The sequence below is a fragment of the Coffea arabica genome, chromosome 2c (assembly GCF_036785885.1).
Source record: "Coffea arabica cultivar ET-39 chromosome 2c, Coffea Arabica ET-39 HiFi, whole genome shotgun sequence".
Lineage (NCBI taxonomy): Eukaryota > Viridiplantae > Streptophyta > Magnoliopsida > Gentianales > Rubiaceae > Coffea > Coffea arabica.
Genome location: NC_092312.1, coordinates 7,123,813 through 7,141,827, shown reverse-complemented (window position 1 = coordinate 7,141,827; position 18,015 = coordinate 7,123,813). Strand labels below are relative to the sequence as shown.

General features: G+C 35.9%; 2 protein-coding genes and 1 non-coding gene across 4 annotated transcripts; 1 reads left to right on the top strand and 2 right to left on the bottom strand.

Moving 5' to 3' along the window:
• Nucleotides 1-2,705: 2,705 nt before the first annotated feature.
• On the top strand, nt 2,706-6,334 carry LOC113725530 (glutathione S-transferase DHAR2-like). Its single transcript, XM_027248749.2, has 6 exons — nt 2,706-2,907; nt 3,053-3,143; nt 3,260-3,403; nt 4,521-4,638; nt 4,738-4,878; nt 6,032-6,334. The coding sequence occupies exons 1-6, from the start codon at nt 2,838-2,840 to the stop codon at nt 6,116-6,118; spliced, it is 651 nt and encodes a 216-aa protein (XP_027104550.1). The 5' UTR covers nt 2,706-2,837; the 3' UTR covers nt 6,119-6,334.
• A 4,370-nt stretch (nt 6,335-10,704) lies between these two features.
• Nucleotides 10,705-16,174, bottom strand: LOC113725529 (uncharacterized). Of its 2 annotated transcripts, XM_027248748.2 has the most exons (5): nt 15,888-16,174; nt 15,619-15,711; nt 12,084-14,358; nt 11,761-11,860; nt 10,705-11,320 (listed from the first exon to the last, which is right to left on the bottom strand). In XM_027248748.2, the coding sequence occupies exons 3-5, from the start codon at nt 12,114-12,116 to the stop codon at nt 11,136-11,138; spliced, it is 318 nt and encodes a 105-aa protein (XP_027104549.1). In that variant the 5' UTR covers nt 12,117-14,358; nt 15,619-15,711; nt 15,888-16,174; the 3' UTR covers nt 10,705-11,135. The 2 variants fall into 2 exon arrangements, with proteins under 2 accessions (XP_027104549.1, XP_027104548.1); XM_027248747.2 differs by lacking the exons at nt 15,619-15,711; nt 15,888-16,174 and having other exon boundaries at nt 11,761-11,866; nt 12,084-13,279.
• A 1,588-nt stretch (nt 16,175-17,762) lies between these two features.
• On the bottom strand, nt 17,763-17,920 carry LOC113728357 (U12 minor spliceosomal RNA). The gene has a single exon (XR_003458080.2). It is a non-coding gene; the product is annotated as a U12 minor spliceosomal RNA (small nuclear RNA).
• Between the last annotated feature and the right edge of the window lie 95 nt (nt 17,921-18,015).

Genomic DNA, 18,015 nt, shown 5'->3' with positions numbered 1-18,015 from the left:
ATTTTAATTATTTCTAAATTGCACACACATTGGGTCTGCAGTTAACACCTAGTTTCTAAAGTTGGAGCAAGTTGGATCTTCTAATTTTGATGCTGCAATAAATTCGGTCAAATTTCAAACTCTTTATAGTCACATATTAAAAGTGGGGTCTTTTGTTTTGTTTCAGATTGAAAAATGTATCTTGAGTTTATCATCCAAATGGCAAAGCTTTTAACCTTTTACACCTCAGTAGTGAGAAAGCTATTATTGGTGCAATTTCTTTTTGTTATGTATCACAAAAGTTGGTGACCCAAATGACTTAATTGCTTTTTGACACCCAAAAAAAAAATTAATTGCAACGAATCTTACGTCCTGTCAGCTTCTGTTTCTTTTCCCAATTTTGTGTGGGCAACAAAGAGTATAAAAGAAAAGCAAAAAAAGGAACATGAAGACACACGTGGTCATTCTCAGATCCATTGCTTTTGAGACAATTAATCAGGAATTTCTAATAAAGCAGATGACCCAGGGGGGAAAAAAAGTAATTGATTCTATGAAATTTGACAGGGAAATATGACCCCAGATTTTGTTATGATATATCGTCATCATCCGTTGCAATTTGCAATGACAGGCCTTGCAACTTTTAACAAACAAACCAAGAGGTTCTCAATTTGTTTGGTAGAGTATTATTTAAAATAATTACTGTAGCATTTTTTTTGTAATGTGATGTATGTGAGATAAAAAAAATAATTGGCAATATAAAAAAGTGGATTGAGAAGTGTGTTTATGATACTGGTGATATATTATTTGAGATAATTTACTATCCCAACACTCTCGGAGATCACTACTTACTGGAAGACAGATTAATATGCATCAACTTTTTGACACTTCTTTGAGGACTAATAATCAAAATCAAGTTCAAACGACTATAAGATTGTTATATAATCTTTACTTGTAAAAAATGGCGTAATTTCTTAGCAAGAATTATGAGTTCTACTTCATTTAGGTTGAGGACTCGAGCCATCATTAAATGATAGGAAGACAATCACTATGAATCTCTTTCTTTTTTTTTTTTTAAGTAAATTTAACGATCAATAAAATCTTCAAGTTTAGTTTTTATAGCGAAAACTAATTAAACTATCGAACTTCAATTTATCCATCAGAAAATCATCATGACAAACAACTTTGTGTTCGGTTGAATTGATTGGCCCCCTAATCGCTAAACACGACCAAGGGCCAAAAGTTTGAAGTAGGAAATGGCAATTATATATCATTGGTTTGAAGTTGGAATTTGGACATTAGAAGACGTTAATGACTCTTAAGGATTTAACTAATGGTCACATTTAACCCTGTATCATGAACATGGTCTGTTTTTTCGTCTAGGTTCATTTTATTCTTCCATTTAGTCTAGGTTCATTAGAGTTGACTATTATAAACTTTGGGCCTTTACAACAGAATTGTGAATAAGAGGGAGTTGCGTGGATAGGAGTTTATTTAGATGATTTATTTGAGATAATTACTGTAGCACTTTTATGATGTGATGCATGTGAGATAAAAAGGTGATTGAAATTTGTGAAGTAAATTTTTTTAATCCAAATCTTCCTAATCCAAACACATATGCAGTACTGATTACATCAAAATGAACTCTAAGTTAGGTAAACATATTGAGCTTGCTAACTCATAGTATGAGCTAAATAAAGACGATTAATCAATTTTATTCTAGCAATAATGGGCTCGGGTGCAAATGGTAGAAAAATCCTTAGAAGTTGAAAATTTTTCATGGTCTAATTAATGGTCAAGGAATAATGACAAATTGAAGAATACTAAAATTACTAGTAAAAATGAATAATATGAAACAAAATCAGAATTAATACACCTTCCAGTGTATCTGAATTGGGAAAAATTATCAAAATGGTCCCTTATATTTTTTGAAAAAAAAAAACTTTATTAGTCTCTTACATTCAAAATTTAGTCAAAATAGTCCCTCAAATATAATCAAAATATGCCCCTTTTTCCCGGAACTCATTTTTTAATCAGTTTTTTGGTCGAAAAGCACGCACCTTACTCATGTGCTCACAAATTTAAAGGCAAAATAGAAACATAATTCTTTTTTTCTCCAAGAAAAAGAAAAGTGCAAGATAATCACATGATCATCTTTAGAATAGGAAAGCACAATTTTTATCCGCCAAGCCTATAATTGATTAAGAAAAAGTCACTTGCATTTTCTGCACCTTTTCACTTATATAGCACTAAGTCCCTGGATGGGCTCCAAAAATTGCCGGCTTTTGGAGTTTCATCTGGGATTAGGTTTAATTAATCAACGAAAAGTCTAGTACTAGAGTTGACTTATATAGCATCTACTTCGTTGTAAACAACTTTTGATTATAGGTTTAGTGGATAAAAATCAGGGTTCCTATTAGAGAAGTAGACTTGCAATTGTCTTTTTTTTTTTTTTTTGAGAAAAGCGAATTTTGTTCCATTTTGCCCTTGTAATTGTGGACCGATCGGAAATGAGTTCCGAGACTAAATAGACACTCTTTTAAATATTTGAGTAATTATTTGACTGATTTTAAGTATGTGGGACTAAAAATGTTTTCATCAATAAAAAAAGCGAGGAACCATTTGGGCAATAAAAATAAAGTCAAATGATATCAACGTGGTCAATGGTCTGACACGCCACAGAAGGACACGTTATGCGTTAGTACTTAATACTACAACACCCATAACTCCAGAAGAATCTCTAAATAGAGCGGTGATTCCCGTTCCATTGCATTCAAGAAACCACCACGTCCTTCCCCTCGCCCCAAAAACTCACAAATCACAGTACCAAACAAGCAAAGACTTATTCTTTCCGATCATCAATGGCTGATTCTAAGCCAGTGGAGGTCTGTGTAAAAGCTGCTGCTGCTGCCCCTGGCATTCTTGGAGACTGTAATTCCTTTTCCCTATTTATCTATCACTCAAGTTTATTTACTCTTTAATATTATTTGGATTTTTTTTATTCTTACTTCCTTTTTTTTTTCGTGGAATTGATTCAATATTGGTGAAATTTCTGATGGGTTTTGGCATTTTGAAGGCCCATTTTGCCATAGGATACTTTTGACCCTGGAGGTAAAGAAAGTACCTTACAAGTTGCACCTAATCAACACTGATGACAAGCCACAATGGTCAGTTTTGCTTCCCATTTACTGTTTTTCTTTGATCAATTTTTTTTGTATTTAGTAATTTTTTGCCGGGTTTTTAGTCTAATACCAAAAAATGTTTCTTTGGAAATGGTATTTAGGTTCTTGGCTGTGAACCCAGAAGGGAAGGTGCCAGTGATCAAATTTGATGACAAATGGATTTCTGACTCTGATGTGATAATTGGGATGATTGAAGAGAAATACCCAGAACCCCCTCTGTCTGCTCCTCCTGAAGCCTCCTCTGTGTACATTCTGTTTCTCTACTGCTTTATCCGCGTATTATCTTTTATAGAGTGGGAGGGCTGGGAAGGAAGAAGGTGGAAGGGGGGGGGGGGGGGGGTGACGATCAAAGACCTTTGACCACTGGGTCATAGGCGACTTTCTATTTGGCTGATTGTGTTTATGTGTAGGCATTGTTTATTAAGTACTAGAACCTTTGGGTGTTAGTAAATTTTTTAGTTTCCCGGGAAAGCAGGTATATGTAGAGCGTCTATACTAGATAATCATCCTGGTGGTTTTTATGAAAATATGAATTTGAAGCTGAATTATGCTATTGTTAAATTGTGGAGTTTATTTCGCAATTTTCTATGTAGCTAGCATATTCTCATGCACAATCCTTACCTTGTTATTCATTTCTTTTTGAAGTGATTACTGCAGAAATTACTTTGACCCTTGCTGATATTTTATGTTGTCCATTTTTGCTTCCGAAAATTGTATCCAGAATGGGAAAGCTCAGGTGATCATATAGGGAATTTTATTGATTTGCAAAGTTTCTTGATTTTCAGAACATGCCACTTCTTGATGTCGTTGAAGTTCTGCTCAAATCTGCTTTTGCCTGCAGATCTTATGTTCTGGCTTTCAGACATCCACTGGAATTCAAAATATTCTAAAACAGAAACTTCAGTCTCTCATTTTCAAGTTTTGCTATTTCTTTTGAAGGATGAGAGCCTATAGCGTAATCACACAAGCTTGTATCAATCAAAAAATTAAAATGGATATTATTTTTTCTTTTATTTTTTTTTGGGGGGGGGGGGGGGGGTTTCTATTGAGCTGATGCTCTTATTCACGTCCTGGACAACAGTGTAAAACAACAGATGACAATAATAGTAATATTTTATATAAGAACAGCTAGTTACTGTGATATCATGAAGTGTATGTCTTGTAAAAGTAGGTGGTCTTATTTGCTTGTCTCTGATGTTTAGACGATCCTCTATCAATTTTTCATGATCCCTGTTCAAAATTTCCTGCTGTTGAGTCAACTTGTCATGTTCAGGAAGAGTAAACAAATTGTGTTGTTTTATTACTGCAAAATTGTTGCTGTTTCTTGCTGATTTTCTTATTTTCAACATTCTCAAAATCTAGGGCTTCAAAGATATTCCCTGCTTTTGTCAAGTTTCTAAAGAGCAAGGATCCCAATGATGGGACAGAGCAAGCTCTACTAGAAGAACTAAAGGCATTAGATGAACACCTCAAAGCTCATGTATGCATACATGCCCTTGTCATTACTGAAAAAATGAGCAAAGTTGAATATTATTCCTGCTAACTCTTAGGTTTGGTTTTTGTGGTTGTGCCTGTTTAGGGACCATATATCAATGGCGAAAAGATATCTGCTGTTGATTTGAGTTTGGCACCTAAACTGTACCATCTTGAAACAACTCTTGACCATTTCAAGGGCTGGAAAATCCCTGAAAACTTGGCTCATTTACATAACTACATAAAGGTATGAGATTTTCATGATTGCATCCCTGTCTCTCTCATCTCTTGAAATGCATAGCTGATTTCTTTAGAGTCCTTCCTACTCCTGCATCTTCATGTGCTTTTGCTTGCTTTTCTGTTTCTAGCTGCACCTTCTTTTTCCTTTCTTCTCTTTGCTTGGTGGTGGGATCAATGAAATGTGTTTTTAGACTACAACACAACGTTTTCCTTTCCATGTCATGAGTTGAGTGGAAAGACATTTTGCCGTATGGTTTGTAGAAATTATAGTTGGCAGTTAATAGCGGCTTTCGTTTTGAATTGAAAGGGGTGAAAAAGAAATTAAGAAAATGATATAATTTTTTCATGTGTAAGTTTGAATTTCAGGTGTTTCTGGAAGTTGGATTTAGGGAACACAAGTTCTCTGTATTGCAGCCTTTGTTGAAAGTTTGCATTAGATCAACAGTCGGAGTACTTGTATAGCTGGTTTGTTTGTTGATGCGCAAATTAATGTAGTAAATCAGCTGATATTTTACTTAAGCAAGGCCATTTTAGTCACACGCATGAGCTTGTCTTTTATGCATCCACCCTCGAAAGATCTTAATGACAAGATTGGAATTTTCCTTCTCTCATTTTCGCCAGTGAACTTTTTCATTGATTATATTTTTGCAGCTTGCACTCTTCCTTCTTAGGTTGTCTTCGCTTTCTACCAACCAGCTTCCGTACCCTTCTTATCTCTTGCTTCTGAAACGAAGCATAAAGATAATTCGTGAACTTAGTTCTTCATACTACCTTGGTCGCCAAATAGGCAAAGCAATTAAACTGAGTTCTCAGCAGGACAAGGGCAAAATAGTTGGAATGTCATGCTGCGTTGTGTAGATGCTAGATTGCTTGTTCCGTTACGTAGTGCTCTGGAAAGATTTACAAGTTATACGGGAGATCTGTCGGTTCTTTTATCCCCCCCAGTTCGCGATATCTGAGCATGAATCTATTGGATACTTTCCTGCTGACCTAAAGCATGATACTTAATATGAAGAAAATGCTGTTGTCCAAGAAGAAGAGAAGTTAAATCTAAGTCTTCTGTGATTTAACTTTTTCCGTACAATCACAATTATTGCTTTAACCTTGCTTGATAAGATGAATAGAGACGTCTGATTTCATGCTAATTCCTTATTGTGCAGCTGGTTTTTTCTTGGGAGACTTTTGACAAAACCAAGGCTGCAAAAGAACATGTGATTGCTGGATGGAAGCCAAAGGTTGAGGCGTGAAGCTGTTCTAAATTACGACAACGACAAAGCTCCTATCTATTCTGTGACAAGACATGCTATAATTGTCGGCACTTTTCTTGTTTTTTTTTTTTTTTTGGAGGTGTGGGGAGAGAGAAGAGGGGGTTGAGTTAGTGTGTTTGGATTGTAAGTTATTTGTCCAAATATATTTGCTTACATCACCATTATAATTTTCAATACACCTTTTTATCTTTTCAATTACCTTTTTATTTTACATACATCACATCACAAGAAGTGCTACAGTAAAAATATTTCAAATAACTTACAATCCAAACACATATATTAATGTTTTCTTGTGGTTCGGACTAATACCAGAAACGTGGAGAAGATGCAGAAACAGGAGCATATTTGTACCTGTCCTTTTACAAATTTGCCGACAATTTGATGTCCTCTGCACATATGCATGTGTATGGTCATCGTAATGTTTTGGGGTCATTTTCTCTTTTTAATGTAAGGGGGGGTGTGTGACAATGAAAGAAGACGGGAGGGGAGAATCAAGACTTTCGTTATGGGACGAGGAACGCAAAATCCACAGCCATATTTTCCATCCCACGGTTGTCAGAGGAGTCTTTATTTATTATTACTATTTCTTTTTAATAAAGAGAAGCGGCTCATGCCCGAGTACACATGAAGTTGAAACGAGTGTTGGTTTTACCTTCTGCGGTGTTTATTTAGGTAAATGCTTCTTTTTTACTCAAAAGAAGGAAAATAAATTTAGAAAGCTTTATGTGAGAAAAAACAGAAAATGGTTTTACTGACACGGTACAAACTGCAGGTTAAAAAATGGGCCGTAGATTGTGAATTAAATCTTTCGCTCTGCAGATCAAAAAATCTAGAGAAAAATGGCTGTAGATTGAGAGTTTAAATCTCACACGCTGCAGATAAAAAAAATTCCCGGGGGGAGGAAAATGGATCTCCCATTCTGCAGATAAAAAATTCTCGGGGAGGAAGATGGGCTGCAGATTGCGAGTTTATCCTACATTTTTAAAAAGTTTCAGATAATATAATATATCACTAGACTTTTCCAGAGATGTAATCAAGTCGAGTTGATACTCGAGCTCAATTTGGCATGCAAGAAGGATGTTCGAACTCAAGCGAGTAGTGTTATTGAAACTTGAGTTCGAGCTTGATGCATTGCTCATAGAACTCGAGCTCGACTCGTATTGGCTCGAGTCAATGCGAGCCTTATAGAGTTCGAGTCAAAATATTTCATTTTCTTGATAATTTTTGAGCAAAAAGATATTATTGCCCTTTAAAAATTTTCATACGATTCGAAACATGTCGTAAATTCAACCACTCTTTTGGACATAACGATAATTTTATAATAATAATAATAATATATTAAAAAATCTAAATTAAAAATTTGATAATTAAAATTAAAAGGACGAGTCTTGGAGCATTGCATCTAGATACTCGAATTCGATTTGCTCGACTTATTGATTTACTGAAACTCGACTCGAACTCGATGAATCCGAGCTTGAATCAAGTTCACGAGTAACTCGGGATGATTACAACCCTACACTCCTCCTGTTTGGATGGATATTTCCTTCCAACTTTTTGTACAACTAAATTGGATTATTCTTTACGTCTTTTCTCGAGTTGCTTTCTGCTACGCCCCCGAAGAAGAGGCGTAGCTTCTTGTCACTCTTTAAATTAGGTTAAATATGCTGCAAGCAGTAGTGACTTTTGACAATGATTTGTTCCAAGTTCTGACCCGTGACATAAAACGACCTTGCACATTCTCTTCTAAGTTCTAACGGCTTAACCAGAAGTTGAAATTTTCTTATGCTTTGTTTTGGTTTACAGACCTAATATTGTGTGCTTTTCTATGGCGAAAGATTTTTTTTTTTTGAAGTGAAATATTAGTTCTTAAATAAATGACCAAGTGGGATCTAAATTCTCAACAAAACTTCAATATGAAGATTTTTCGAATTATAAGAAGGCTGAATAGAAAGTAGGGCTGAAAGATGAACCAAATTAGTTGACATTTGAATCGAGTTCGACTTGATAAAAACTCGTTCCACACCGATTAGTCAAACTAAACTTCAACAAAATAAGTCAAATTTAAACAAAATTTTAAACTCGTTAAAATAATCAAACAAGCTGGACAGATTAAATAGACAAAAATATTATAGAATGATTGGATAATTGAGTGGCCTTTGTCATGTTGATTTTATTAGACCTTTGTCATAAACAACTGGCCAAGTGCGCTTCCCACTTAATTCTCCACTCAACAATAATCTCATGCACAACCTTTCTTTTATTTTTTTTTTTAAATGGAAAGTATGCAATTTTCTGGATATAGCCTTGAATTGTTTATCAGGCACCGTTCAAAAAAAAAAAAAGAATTGTTTAGCAGCGAAATACTAGGGTTCACCAAAAGAGCATTTTTTTTTCATCTGAAAAAATGCAAAACTAACTCGAGGTTCTCCAAATCAATAGCAAGATTATGAATCGATTAATAGTAGTTCTGTGCACTTTTTTTTTTCACCGTTTCATGCTTCTATTTTGTAGAACCTTTGAAAATTTTTTGCCTCATTTCTTCACAGTACCGCCTCTATATAGTCTTCCTTCTCCAGACAGACATCCCTGCAAGCCAGCAGCAAACGATATGCAAAAACCCCCATTTTCATTTAGAAGTGTGCAATTGTCAAGAACACAAACAACAAAGAAGAAGAAGAAGAAGAAGAAGAAACCCTAAAAGTTGAAAGAGAGAGTTGTCCCAATAATACTCGTGTGAGAAGTCCATTGTCACGATTGATAAGGTGACAAAAAGTTGATTAGTGGTGTCACTGTCATGTTTAGTTGGCAATCCTTAGCAGTGTTCGAATCTCTGTACGAAGAAATCCTTGCGATTCTTCAAAGTTTTAACCTCTTCTATTTGCTCTTATTTCACAGGAGAAGTTCAAGGATGCCATACATTAACATGGCCTCTGAAGTTCACCCCACATCTAAGGAACCATTCCAACATTGTTTGGCAGCGAAAGAAATTGTGCAAAAGTTGATTGATTCTCAACTAGGGAGGGAGTAAGTTGAAGCTGGTTGATCATATCCACCATTGAGTTTTCATGAGGAACAATATATGGTTCTGTGCAGCTTTTAATTATGTTTTCCAATCCATAGAGTTAAGGCTTCCATAGAGTTAATTAAGGCCTAAAAAGAACAGTAAAATCCATGCAGAAAAGAAGAAGAAGAACAACAACAACAACAACAAATAGCCTTTCTTTTGGGCCTTACAACAATAATTTCAAGGGCTAGTGCTCCTTCTTTAAACCTTTTTTTTTTTTTTAACTCTAGAAGAAAAGCTCATTGTCACCTACAGTTTCTCAATCAAGACCACATATTTTTGTATCTCTATCCCTTGTAAAGTTTGGATTCTCTCTTGAATCCCAATAGAAAAAAAAATGAATATCATTTTGCCCTTCGTCAATAGTACTCCTTTCATAAGGTAAACTCTCAAAGCTGTATCACTAACTTGCCATCCATAAAAGGGCAAAAAGTACTTCCAGACGTCAGGTTCTTTTACGACTTTCTCAAGAATATATATAATGATCGTAAATTTTTTTTACTATAGCCACCACAAAAGAAAGTATTTTGTTTGTTAAAGAGCAGCAGGAGTTAATGAATTAACCTTCGTAAACAGTTGAAGGTCTAAAAAGAAAGAGACTTGAGATGGCGTCAATTGATACCAACAATTTTTCAGGAGCTCAAAGCGAACAAGTTTTTTTTGGTCTGAGCGGGCAAAATACAGTTGAATGTAAAGTTGCTAACCATAGGGATAATATATGAAGTCACTAAGCTGACCTTCCCGAGTTCAAGGTGTAGAAATCCAAATAGAGCATATCCAATTCATCCTTCTTAAACATTTTGTTAAATGCCCATGCAGTATGCATCCTCTCTAATCTCAGTCGTCGCATGAAACAGAAAACACAACCAATGAAATGAGTACTAAACCTTTTCCCAAACACAAGAATGCCAATTTAGTGCAAATTCCGTTCTTTTTTTCACTTTGGTTAGTTTGCAGGCAAGATTTTGAAATCACAACATATCCAACATTTGTGCAATTGGCAATCCCTGCGATCATATATCATCCAAGAAGTGTTAAAGCTACTTATTGCTGCCTTTAATCTATGTTTTATGTGGTTGAATATATTAACGACTAAAAACTGTAATTGACAATTCTATCCATTCGTGCAATTGGGATTCGTGAAAACTAGCATCTGAAGGAACTTGGGATTGCAATTAGCCACAGGGCGTCCGCACGCACCAGAAATTTCAAGGCAAATTTTGATGCAAAGTGTTTGGGGAAAAAAAGAAAGAAAAAAGAACACCAAGTCGGGAATGTAAATTAAAACAGGTGCAGCAAGGATCATGATCGCGACCTCGAAAGGAAAGAAACAGGTAGTCCCAGTTTAATCTATGCTACATTTACTGATTCAGTCCTACTGAGTTACAAACACATGCATGTCACATGATGCAACCTTCAATAGCCATAAATGACAGCAAAGAAACAAATTTATACGACAAATTTATTTATATAGAATGATAGACGATAGTAACAAATCAAAGAAAGAATAATCCAGGTACCCTTCTTGCATTTCCATCCTCCAATAATATGTCACTCTCTAGAATATTCACAAAACACACATAATAATAATAATAATAATAATAATCATGAGGCATCCATATGTTTGTCATTACTCGACGATCATATGATCAGGAAATAGCAAAGATTGCACAAGGAAACCTTTCCTATCTGGGGGATGTGGCACGTCTTGATAGGAAATCCTCAAGATTTCATTGATTATGTGGAAAGGGACCACAGGGTACTAAGTCCGTAGTTTCAATTTTCAATGATGTAGGGGCCCTTTTAAAATAGTCTATATGAGTTTGGCTGGATGTGAAGAATTCATATGTGAAGTGAGGAGGTTAAGGTATACGAATTATAAGAAACGGCATCCCAACCAGTAAATCATAAGTTTGATTTCTATGGCGTGTGTTAATCTTCTGGATCCTTGGGATTTTCCTCATCATCATCATCATCATCATCATTGTGATCATGATCAGATACTATCTTTTGAATCATTGCATTTGTTTCTGTCTCTGACATTCGATCTTCCTTCTTCCGAGATCGAGAATAGGCCTCAAAGAATTCTTTGTTCTCTTTCTCTAGTTCATTCCACACTGCAGTAGATCAAAAGTGCTTCAGATGCATATCAAAATTCCACGTTACGTTACGGAAGATATGGCAAATCATCTCTAAAATTTCTTCCACATCATGATTTTATGGAAATTTTTCAACAACAGAAACCATTCCTGCTGTCTTCAGTAGTGATCGCTAGGTTCATAATACTGTAATTTCTCACACTCCTAAGGATCGTTGCTTCAATAAGCAAGATGTCTATTATCTTAATCTCAAATTTTCCCTTGAAAGATATTGAACTTAATTGCTAACTTTCTTTCTTCTTCCTCGTGACTTTATCGTGTCAGTAAAAGGAGAGGCAGTTTTCAGAGTCATGCATGATGCAACTGCACAACTGTGCATGCATGCAACTTGTATCATTAGCTATCAAGTGCAGATAGAAAGTCCAAACACAGCAACGAGTTGAAACAAATAAACTAACCAGTAGCAGTGATGACTGGTGTGATGTTCGCATGCTTGGAGAGGGCCTCCATGCACTCTTCTTTGCTCATGTTGAAGATAAGGCACTCCTCTATTAGGTGCTGCACCTAAATCAGATCATCCATTTAGGTCATTATTCAAAGCAAAAGAACCACCAGCTTACAATCATGTATTACTTGGTAGGCAAGACAACCAATACCATATGTAGAAACATGTATGACTTCAAAGCCAGAACACTGTTACAACAAAAATCTTTCATGAAAAAACATGTATGTAGCACGAAACCACTGATATAATCTGTCAAGGTATATCTGCTTTAATTACCATATGTATGTACGAAGCAGAAGAGTCCCCCATAATGTTAAGATATGATGTGATTCACATAAACAAGATTCAGAAGAGAATTTAATTAAACTCAATATGAAATAGATGAAGAGAGAGAGAGAGAGAGAGAGATCGGGTGAAGCATATATGATGTTAGATGATCATGAGTTATGGCAGTGCAATAAGAATTAGATTATATAGCGAAGGGAAAAGAATTAATGGTGAGGTTGGGCCAAAGTCCCACGTGGGAGATGGATAATAATTGGTGGAGAGGGGATTACAGGATTTTGTAAACGACCATTTCTTTGTCTTGTGGGATTTTGCAATTACGCAGCCCCCTTCCACGTGATGAAGGGGACCCCCCCATTTAGGAATGCTCTGAATTTGACAATCCACCAAAACCACATGGCATCCTACTAGACTAACAAATTATCCGCTCGGCCATCATGGACCAATCTTCAACAACCACGTGGCCAACGGTTCAAACATTTGGCCACCCTAAAAATATAGAAGGGCATATATGTCTTTTGAATCGACTTCCCTGAATATTCTGCTCTACTGCAAGGTTGTGCATCTTGTAAGTTGGGATTAGTTATCAGCACCAAAATAACCGAAAGACTCGCAAAATGCCAGTTTAGACACTGTTTCTTTCGGCTTCTTGCATCGGACTGAGCCAATTCATCTTTCTAACTCACAATCAACTCAACGTCTTGTCTTGCTTTACATCATGTTTTCAATCCCTCTCAGTCTCCTCTCTAGAAAGACCAGCTTGTGGGGGGGATAATATTGCCATTTCTAGGATCTGACACATGCAACTTTGGCTGACTCCCCTCTATTCACCCAAAGTGAGGCCCAAACCTTGATGTCTTTCATGCATCTTTCAGCTCTTGATCACTTGCTAAAAAGCAAACTACAAAACCACAGCAGTTCTTCTAGCGCAGAAGGCCCTTTACCACACTTATTCTGGGCTGTAAATGGGTTGCATTATTTCCTGCACTCTTTGTCAATCATGTTACCCTGACAACCCTAAAATAATAGCTAATTTCTCATGCCTGTATTAAAATCTAGTGTTTAACAATTTTCAGACAAGGCTATGATCTATAGATACATGTCTATAATTCCCTAAAAATTTTGAATAAAGGAATCACCTTCCAGTCTTCTTGATTAGAAGGAAAGCTATGTGAGAAATCAAGTGAAGTAAAATAAAGAGAAAATCACTTTTTCATGCATCTTTCTATGACAAGAAAATTTTTGAGGTAAAATAGGCAGCTAGTGGTAGTTATTGAGAATACTGTGTGTAACTAAAATTTTTCCCTTCAAAATCCTGCAAATTTTGCAGGACACAAACTAAAGTGTGGCTAAGTGTAAAAATATTTAGTTGCTTTCCTGCTAAACAAACATTATACAAAGGACAAATGACAAACTTCCTTCACTTTCTTAAACTCTTCCATGCAAACGAACACCACCGAAAGGATTGCTTTTTCTCTCCTTTTTGAACCTTAATGATGAGAATAATTAAATCAAACAATTCCTTTTGCTAAGCAGTACCAACTAGCCAGGACTATGGGTCATAGAAATAAGACGAATTTCATAAATCCTTGTGATATCTCAATCCAACTATCACAAGTCATGTCAAATAATTGAGACTAGAAGCGATTTCAAATCTTCACTTGTTTTTTGGTTCTTCTCCTTCCTTTTAATAAGTAAGGAGGAGGTGTTGTAGTTTTGGACTTTCTACATAATTATTGACAATCGTATTCGATGGACTTGATAAGAGGATATTGGTAACATGTTATCTGCGGTTCTCACATGATCTCTAGCTGCCTTCATATTGCTCTCTGCAGCATACCAGCGATAAGGCTTTGAAGGTGCACAAACATCAAAGCTAAATTGGAAACATGTACGCCTCACCTAGAAGCAGAAAATGATATGATCCTACATCCCAAGTTTTTTAGCCAGGTCACCAACTCTTATGGCTGTATGTGCATAAAAGTATGGATTCAGCTTCACTACATGTCAGCTGCTGATTGGTTTGGAATGAAGAAGGAAGCCTAAACTTATAATCCTTGATTTCCTATCCAAGCTATCTGTCAAAACTATCAAGCGAAAGTTACCCTGTCAAGGCCAAGTGGAGGGCGAGCTTAGAGAATCGATAGCCAACCACTGTCTAGCAGCAGCAATATGACACTCAGAGAATCAAAAAGAAACATTACACAATCCCTTTGGACCAATTAATGCTTTGAAAGGGTAATAAGTCATTCCTAAGAATCTCAACCTGAGAAAACGAAGACACAAAAGGTCCTTATCATTGATCACTTTTTAAGCTCAAAAATACAAATTAAGAAGGGAAACACTCGAGTAAACACCCATTCAAGTGCCGACCACAAGCTTAGTGGTTAATAATCAATTAAACCGCAAAATACACATCAACTAGCATAATAGAAAAGGATCATCTTTCTTTGGCCAAAAAGCTCAGTGAGACCTAATTTGGAGAAAACAATAATTTGTAATAATCATCATCCATTTTAAAGAGAATTTATGGTTCACCAACAGCATGAAAATCTAATGAATTACAAGAAAAATAAAAGTAGCTGAAAAAAAAAGCGTGTAGCACTAACAAATATTCTCAACAATCATAGAAGGATGCATAACCACTAAGATCATTTCTTAGTAATTTTCATTCCGGATGAAAGTAGGAATAGATGAGCCAACAAATAATCATGGTGAAGCCCACAACTTTCCCAATTTTAGAAGCCAAAGTTTTGTTCATTACCTTTGGAATATGAATTTTGAGGAAATCGAAATTATAAGTAGGGAAAATCATTCAAAACATCCATCACATTTTGCCAAATGAATTTTTTGTCCTTCACTTATAAAATGTTAACTTTATGTCCTTTACAAATTCAAGTTAGCAAAACTGAGTCCCAACCTAATTTTTTGACTACTTTTTACCCTAAATCCATCATGTGACTCGCACAGTCTTTTTTTTTTTTTGCGATAAAAAGGTTAGTTCTTATTGTAGTTAAACAAATGACTCAATCCATATTTATTTTTGCCCCTAAAAAGTAAGATGCAACCCAAACCATATTCATTTTTGCCATTAAAAAAGTGAGATCTGACTCAATTCTTATTTGTTTTTGCTATTAAAAAAGTGAGATCTAAACTTTTTGTAAGTGAAAAATTGACTGCATACGGGTTACATAGTGATTTCAGGTTAAAAAGTGATCAGAAATCTATGTCGGAACTAGATTTTGCTAACTATATGTTCCTTTATAAATAATATCATTTGCTCACTTTCTTATAAGTTTCCAGTTTTATCAGTTCTCCAATTTCATGCGGTATTAATAAATCCTAAGCATCCAGCATAATTGCCTTATTACGCATTTTAGTAGATATTCCAAATAAGCATGCTGCATCCGATACAGCAGTGTAAAATAAAATTGCAGCAAAGACTGCGTCTCCGGTGCTACAACAAATGTCACAGGTTATTCTAGTAGTAAAAAAATTTCTAGAGTTGCAGAAGCAGAAATAGTACCTTTCTATGTCAAATTGGGAGTCCGTATGCTCTTTTTTATTTTGCAATTAGTAGTGGGACTAGTTTTTGGGGCAACACGACAAATTCGCCCCCCTACACGTCAAATTGCACCATCTTAAAGTCACTGGTAACTATAACAATATATCACTCCAGCATAATCCAGAAATTGAATTGAAACATTTCAAGGCTAAAAAGGGAACCATGTGGAGTAATTATTAAGCATAAGTCAGCAATTTCAAAATTTCATTGAGAAGTTTTAGAAATTTTACCCGATTCTGGATCCGATGAGTTATTCACCATTTTTTTTTCCTTATTCTCCATTTCGGCTCCTAGCCTGAGAAAAATGGGAGAGGGGGGGGGGGGTTACGGAGTAGTAGTAGCAGTGCCTCGGAGTAAAGACAAAAGGAGCTTAAGAGGTTGTGATCTGCAAGTGAGAGAGTCAGATTCTTAGGCCAAAATGTATCGAATCAGGACAAGACATCCCCCAAAGGCCAGAACAACCGACAAAACGACCCCGACGGGAAGGTAAATGGGTGTTCTCGCAAATACTGTTGTAGTGAGGAGGAGGAGGCAAATGGCAGTAAATATAGGTAGTAAGAAAGGTAATTTTCATTGCACAGGACCGGACCTTGTAGTTTTGTAAAATAACAGCAACCGCCGTAATTTTATGGCAAAAAAAGAGGATTCAGTGCCTTTTTTTTTTCGAATGAATTCAAAGGATTCGGTAAACTTAATCATGCCGGGTTAATTTGCTCAAATTATCTTACATAAATCTAGAACCTAGAAGAGGCTTATATAGGGGTGCACCGAGTAGGGGTGGGCAAAAAAACCCGTCGATCCGAAAACCCGATGAACCCGATCCGATTCGATCCGAAAAATAGGATACCCGATCCGATTTTTCTTAGCGGGGCAGATGAGGGTCGGGTACCCGAAAAATCGGGTACGGATACGGATCAGAAAAATAAAAACCCGCGGGTACCCGACCCGCAAGGTATATTTTATAAATATTAAAAAAGTAGGGATCATTTTATAATTTTGTAATTTTTAATCCTAAGTGCAAGTGAAGTGGCTCGCAGCCTCATATTCTAATCCTATATGATCTACTCTTCTCATTTTAATCCTAATTTTGTATATTTTATATTTTTTTTTGTCCATTAGATATTCTAATATGTACTAAATTTATGAGATCGATTTGATTATTGGATGAAATGTGTGAAAATGGTGATGTATGGACTTTAATTACAATATCTCTACCAATATTAATTGGAAAAGCATGTTTTTTTTATTGAAAAACATGTTGATATTAAGTAGAAAATAAATTTTTTTTATTGAAAAATAGTTTTTTTTAGGGGCGGGTACCCTATGACCCGCCCCTTTTTTTCGGGTACCCGCTATTCGGGTACCCGAAAATATTAGGAGCGGGTTAGGGTCGCAAAATGGCTGATCCGATATATTAGAGTCGGGTCAGCCAAATCATGTTAGGGGCGGGTACCCGACCCGTGCCCACCCCTAGCACCGAGGTTACTCAAATTGAACTTGTATTTGAGTTTGACTTGTTAATATATCTAACTAAATTAAAATATGATTTTAGACCTCGATTTGAGCTCAAATAAATTGAATATTTTACATGTAAATTTCTAATGTTAAGTTAATCGAATTAAATTCAAGCCTAATTTTACCAAACACAAAATGCAATTCATGTTTCATTATTAGTTGAAAAAGAAGTTCAGATGAGTTAAGTTTGATTCAAGTATTATACGATTTGGTTCAACTTTCAATCCAAAACTTTTAATGTTTATACCTTTAATAATTTTTTTGGTTATCTCAAATAGTAAGCAACTCACTCAATTATAGTGGTGTTTGATGTTTAGACTTTGTAAGTCAACCCTTGATCAAACTTCAATTACAAGCTTTTAATAGACAATTGCTCATGCCTCTCCTAATTTCCGGCAACTTCTCTCTTCTTCAATTCTCATCTCGTTGCATATCACTTTATGAATTTGCAAAAATATACAGCGGGCCAACCAGAGTAAAAATTGTAGCTTAACAAGGCTCGACCATGACTACTGCCTGAGGAATACGTTTCTTAAATTTTAGAAATCGCTGTTAGGAAAAGGTTTTTGACTGAGAATTGGCGGGTGGTTGGGAGGCCCGCTCAAGCGAGTTCTGCGAAAGTAAGCAGCGTCAACGCTTGGCCAGCCTATAACCCCTCCATAAATTCTTGCGCCACACGATTGGTCATAAGCGCTGCAAACGGCTCTCACCGTTTGCATTGTTTTCCTTACTCATTAGTTTAAGGCAAGTTTCTACGTTGGAAGTTGTTCTGCTTTTGAAGCTGCCAAGGTCAGTAAGATTTCTGTCATCCTCCGATGTGGGACTAATAACGAGACGTATGCA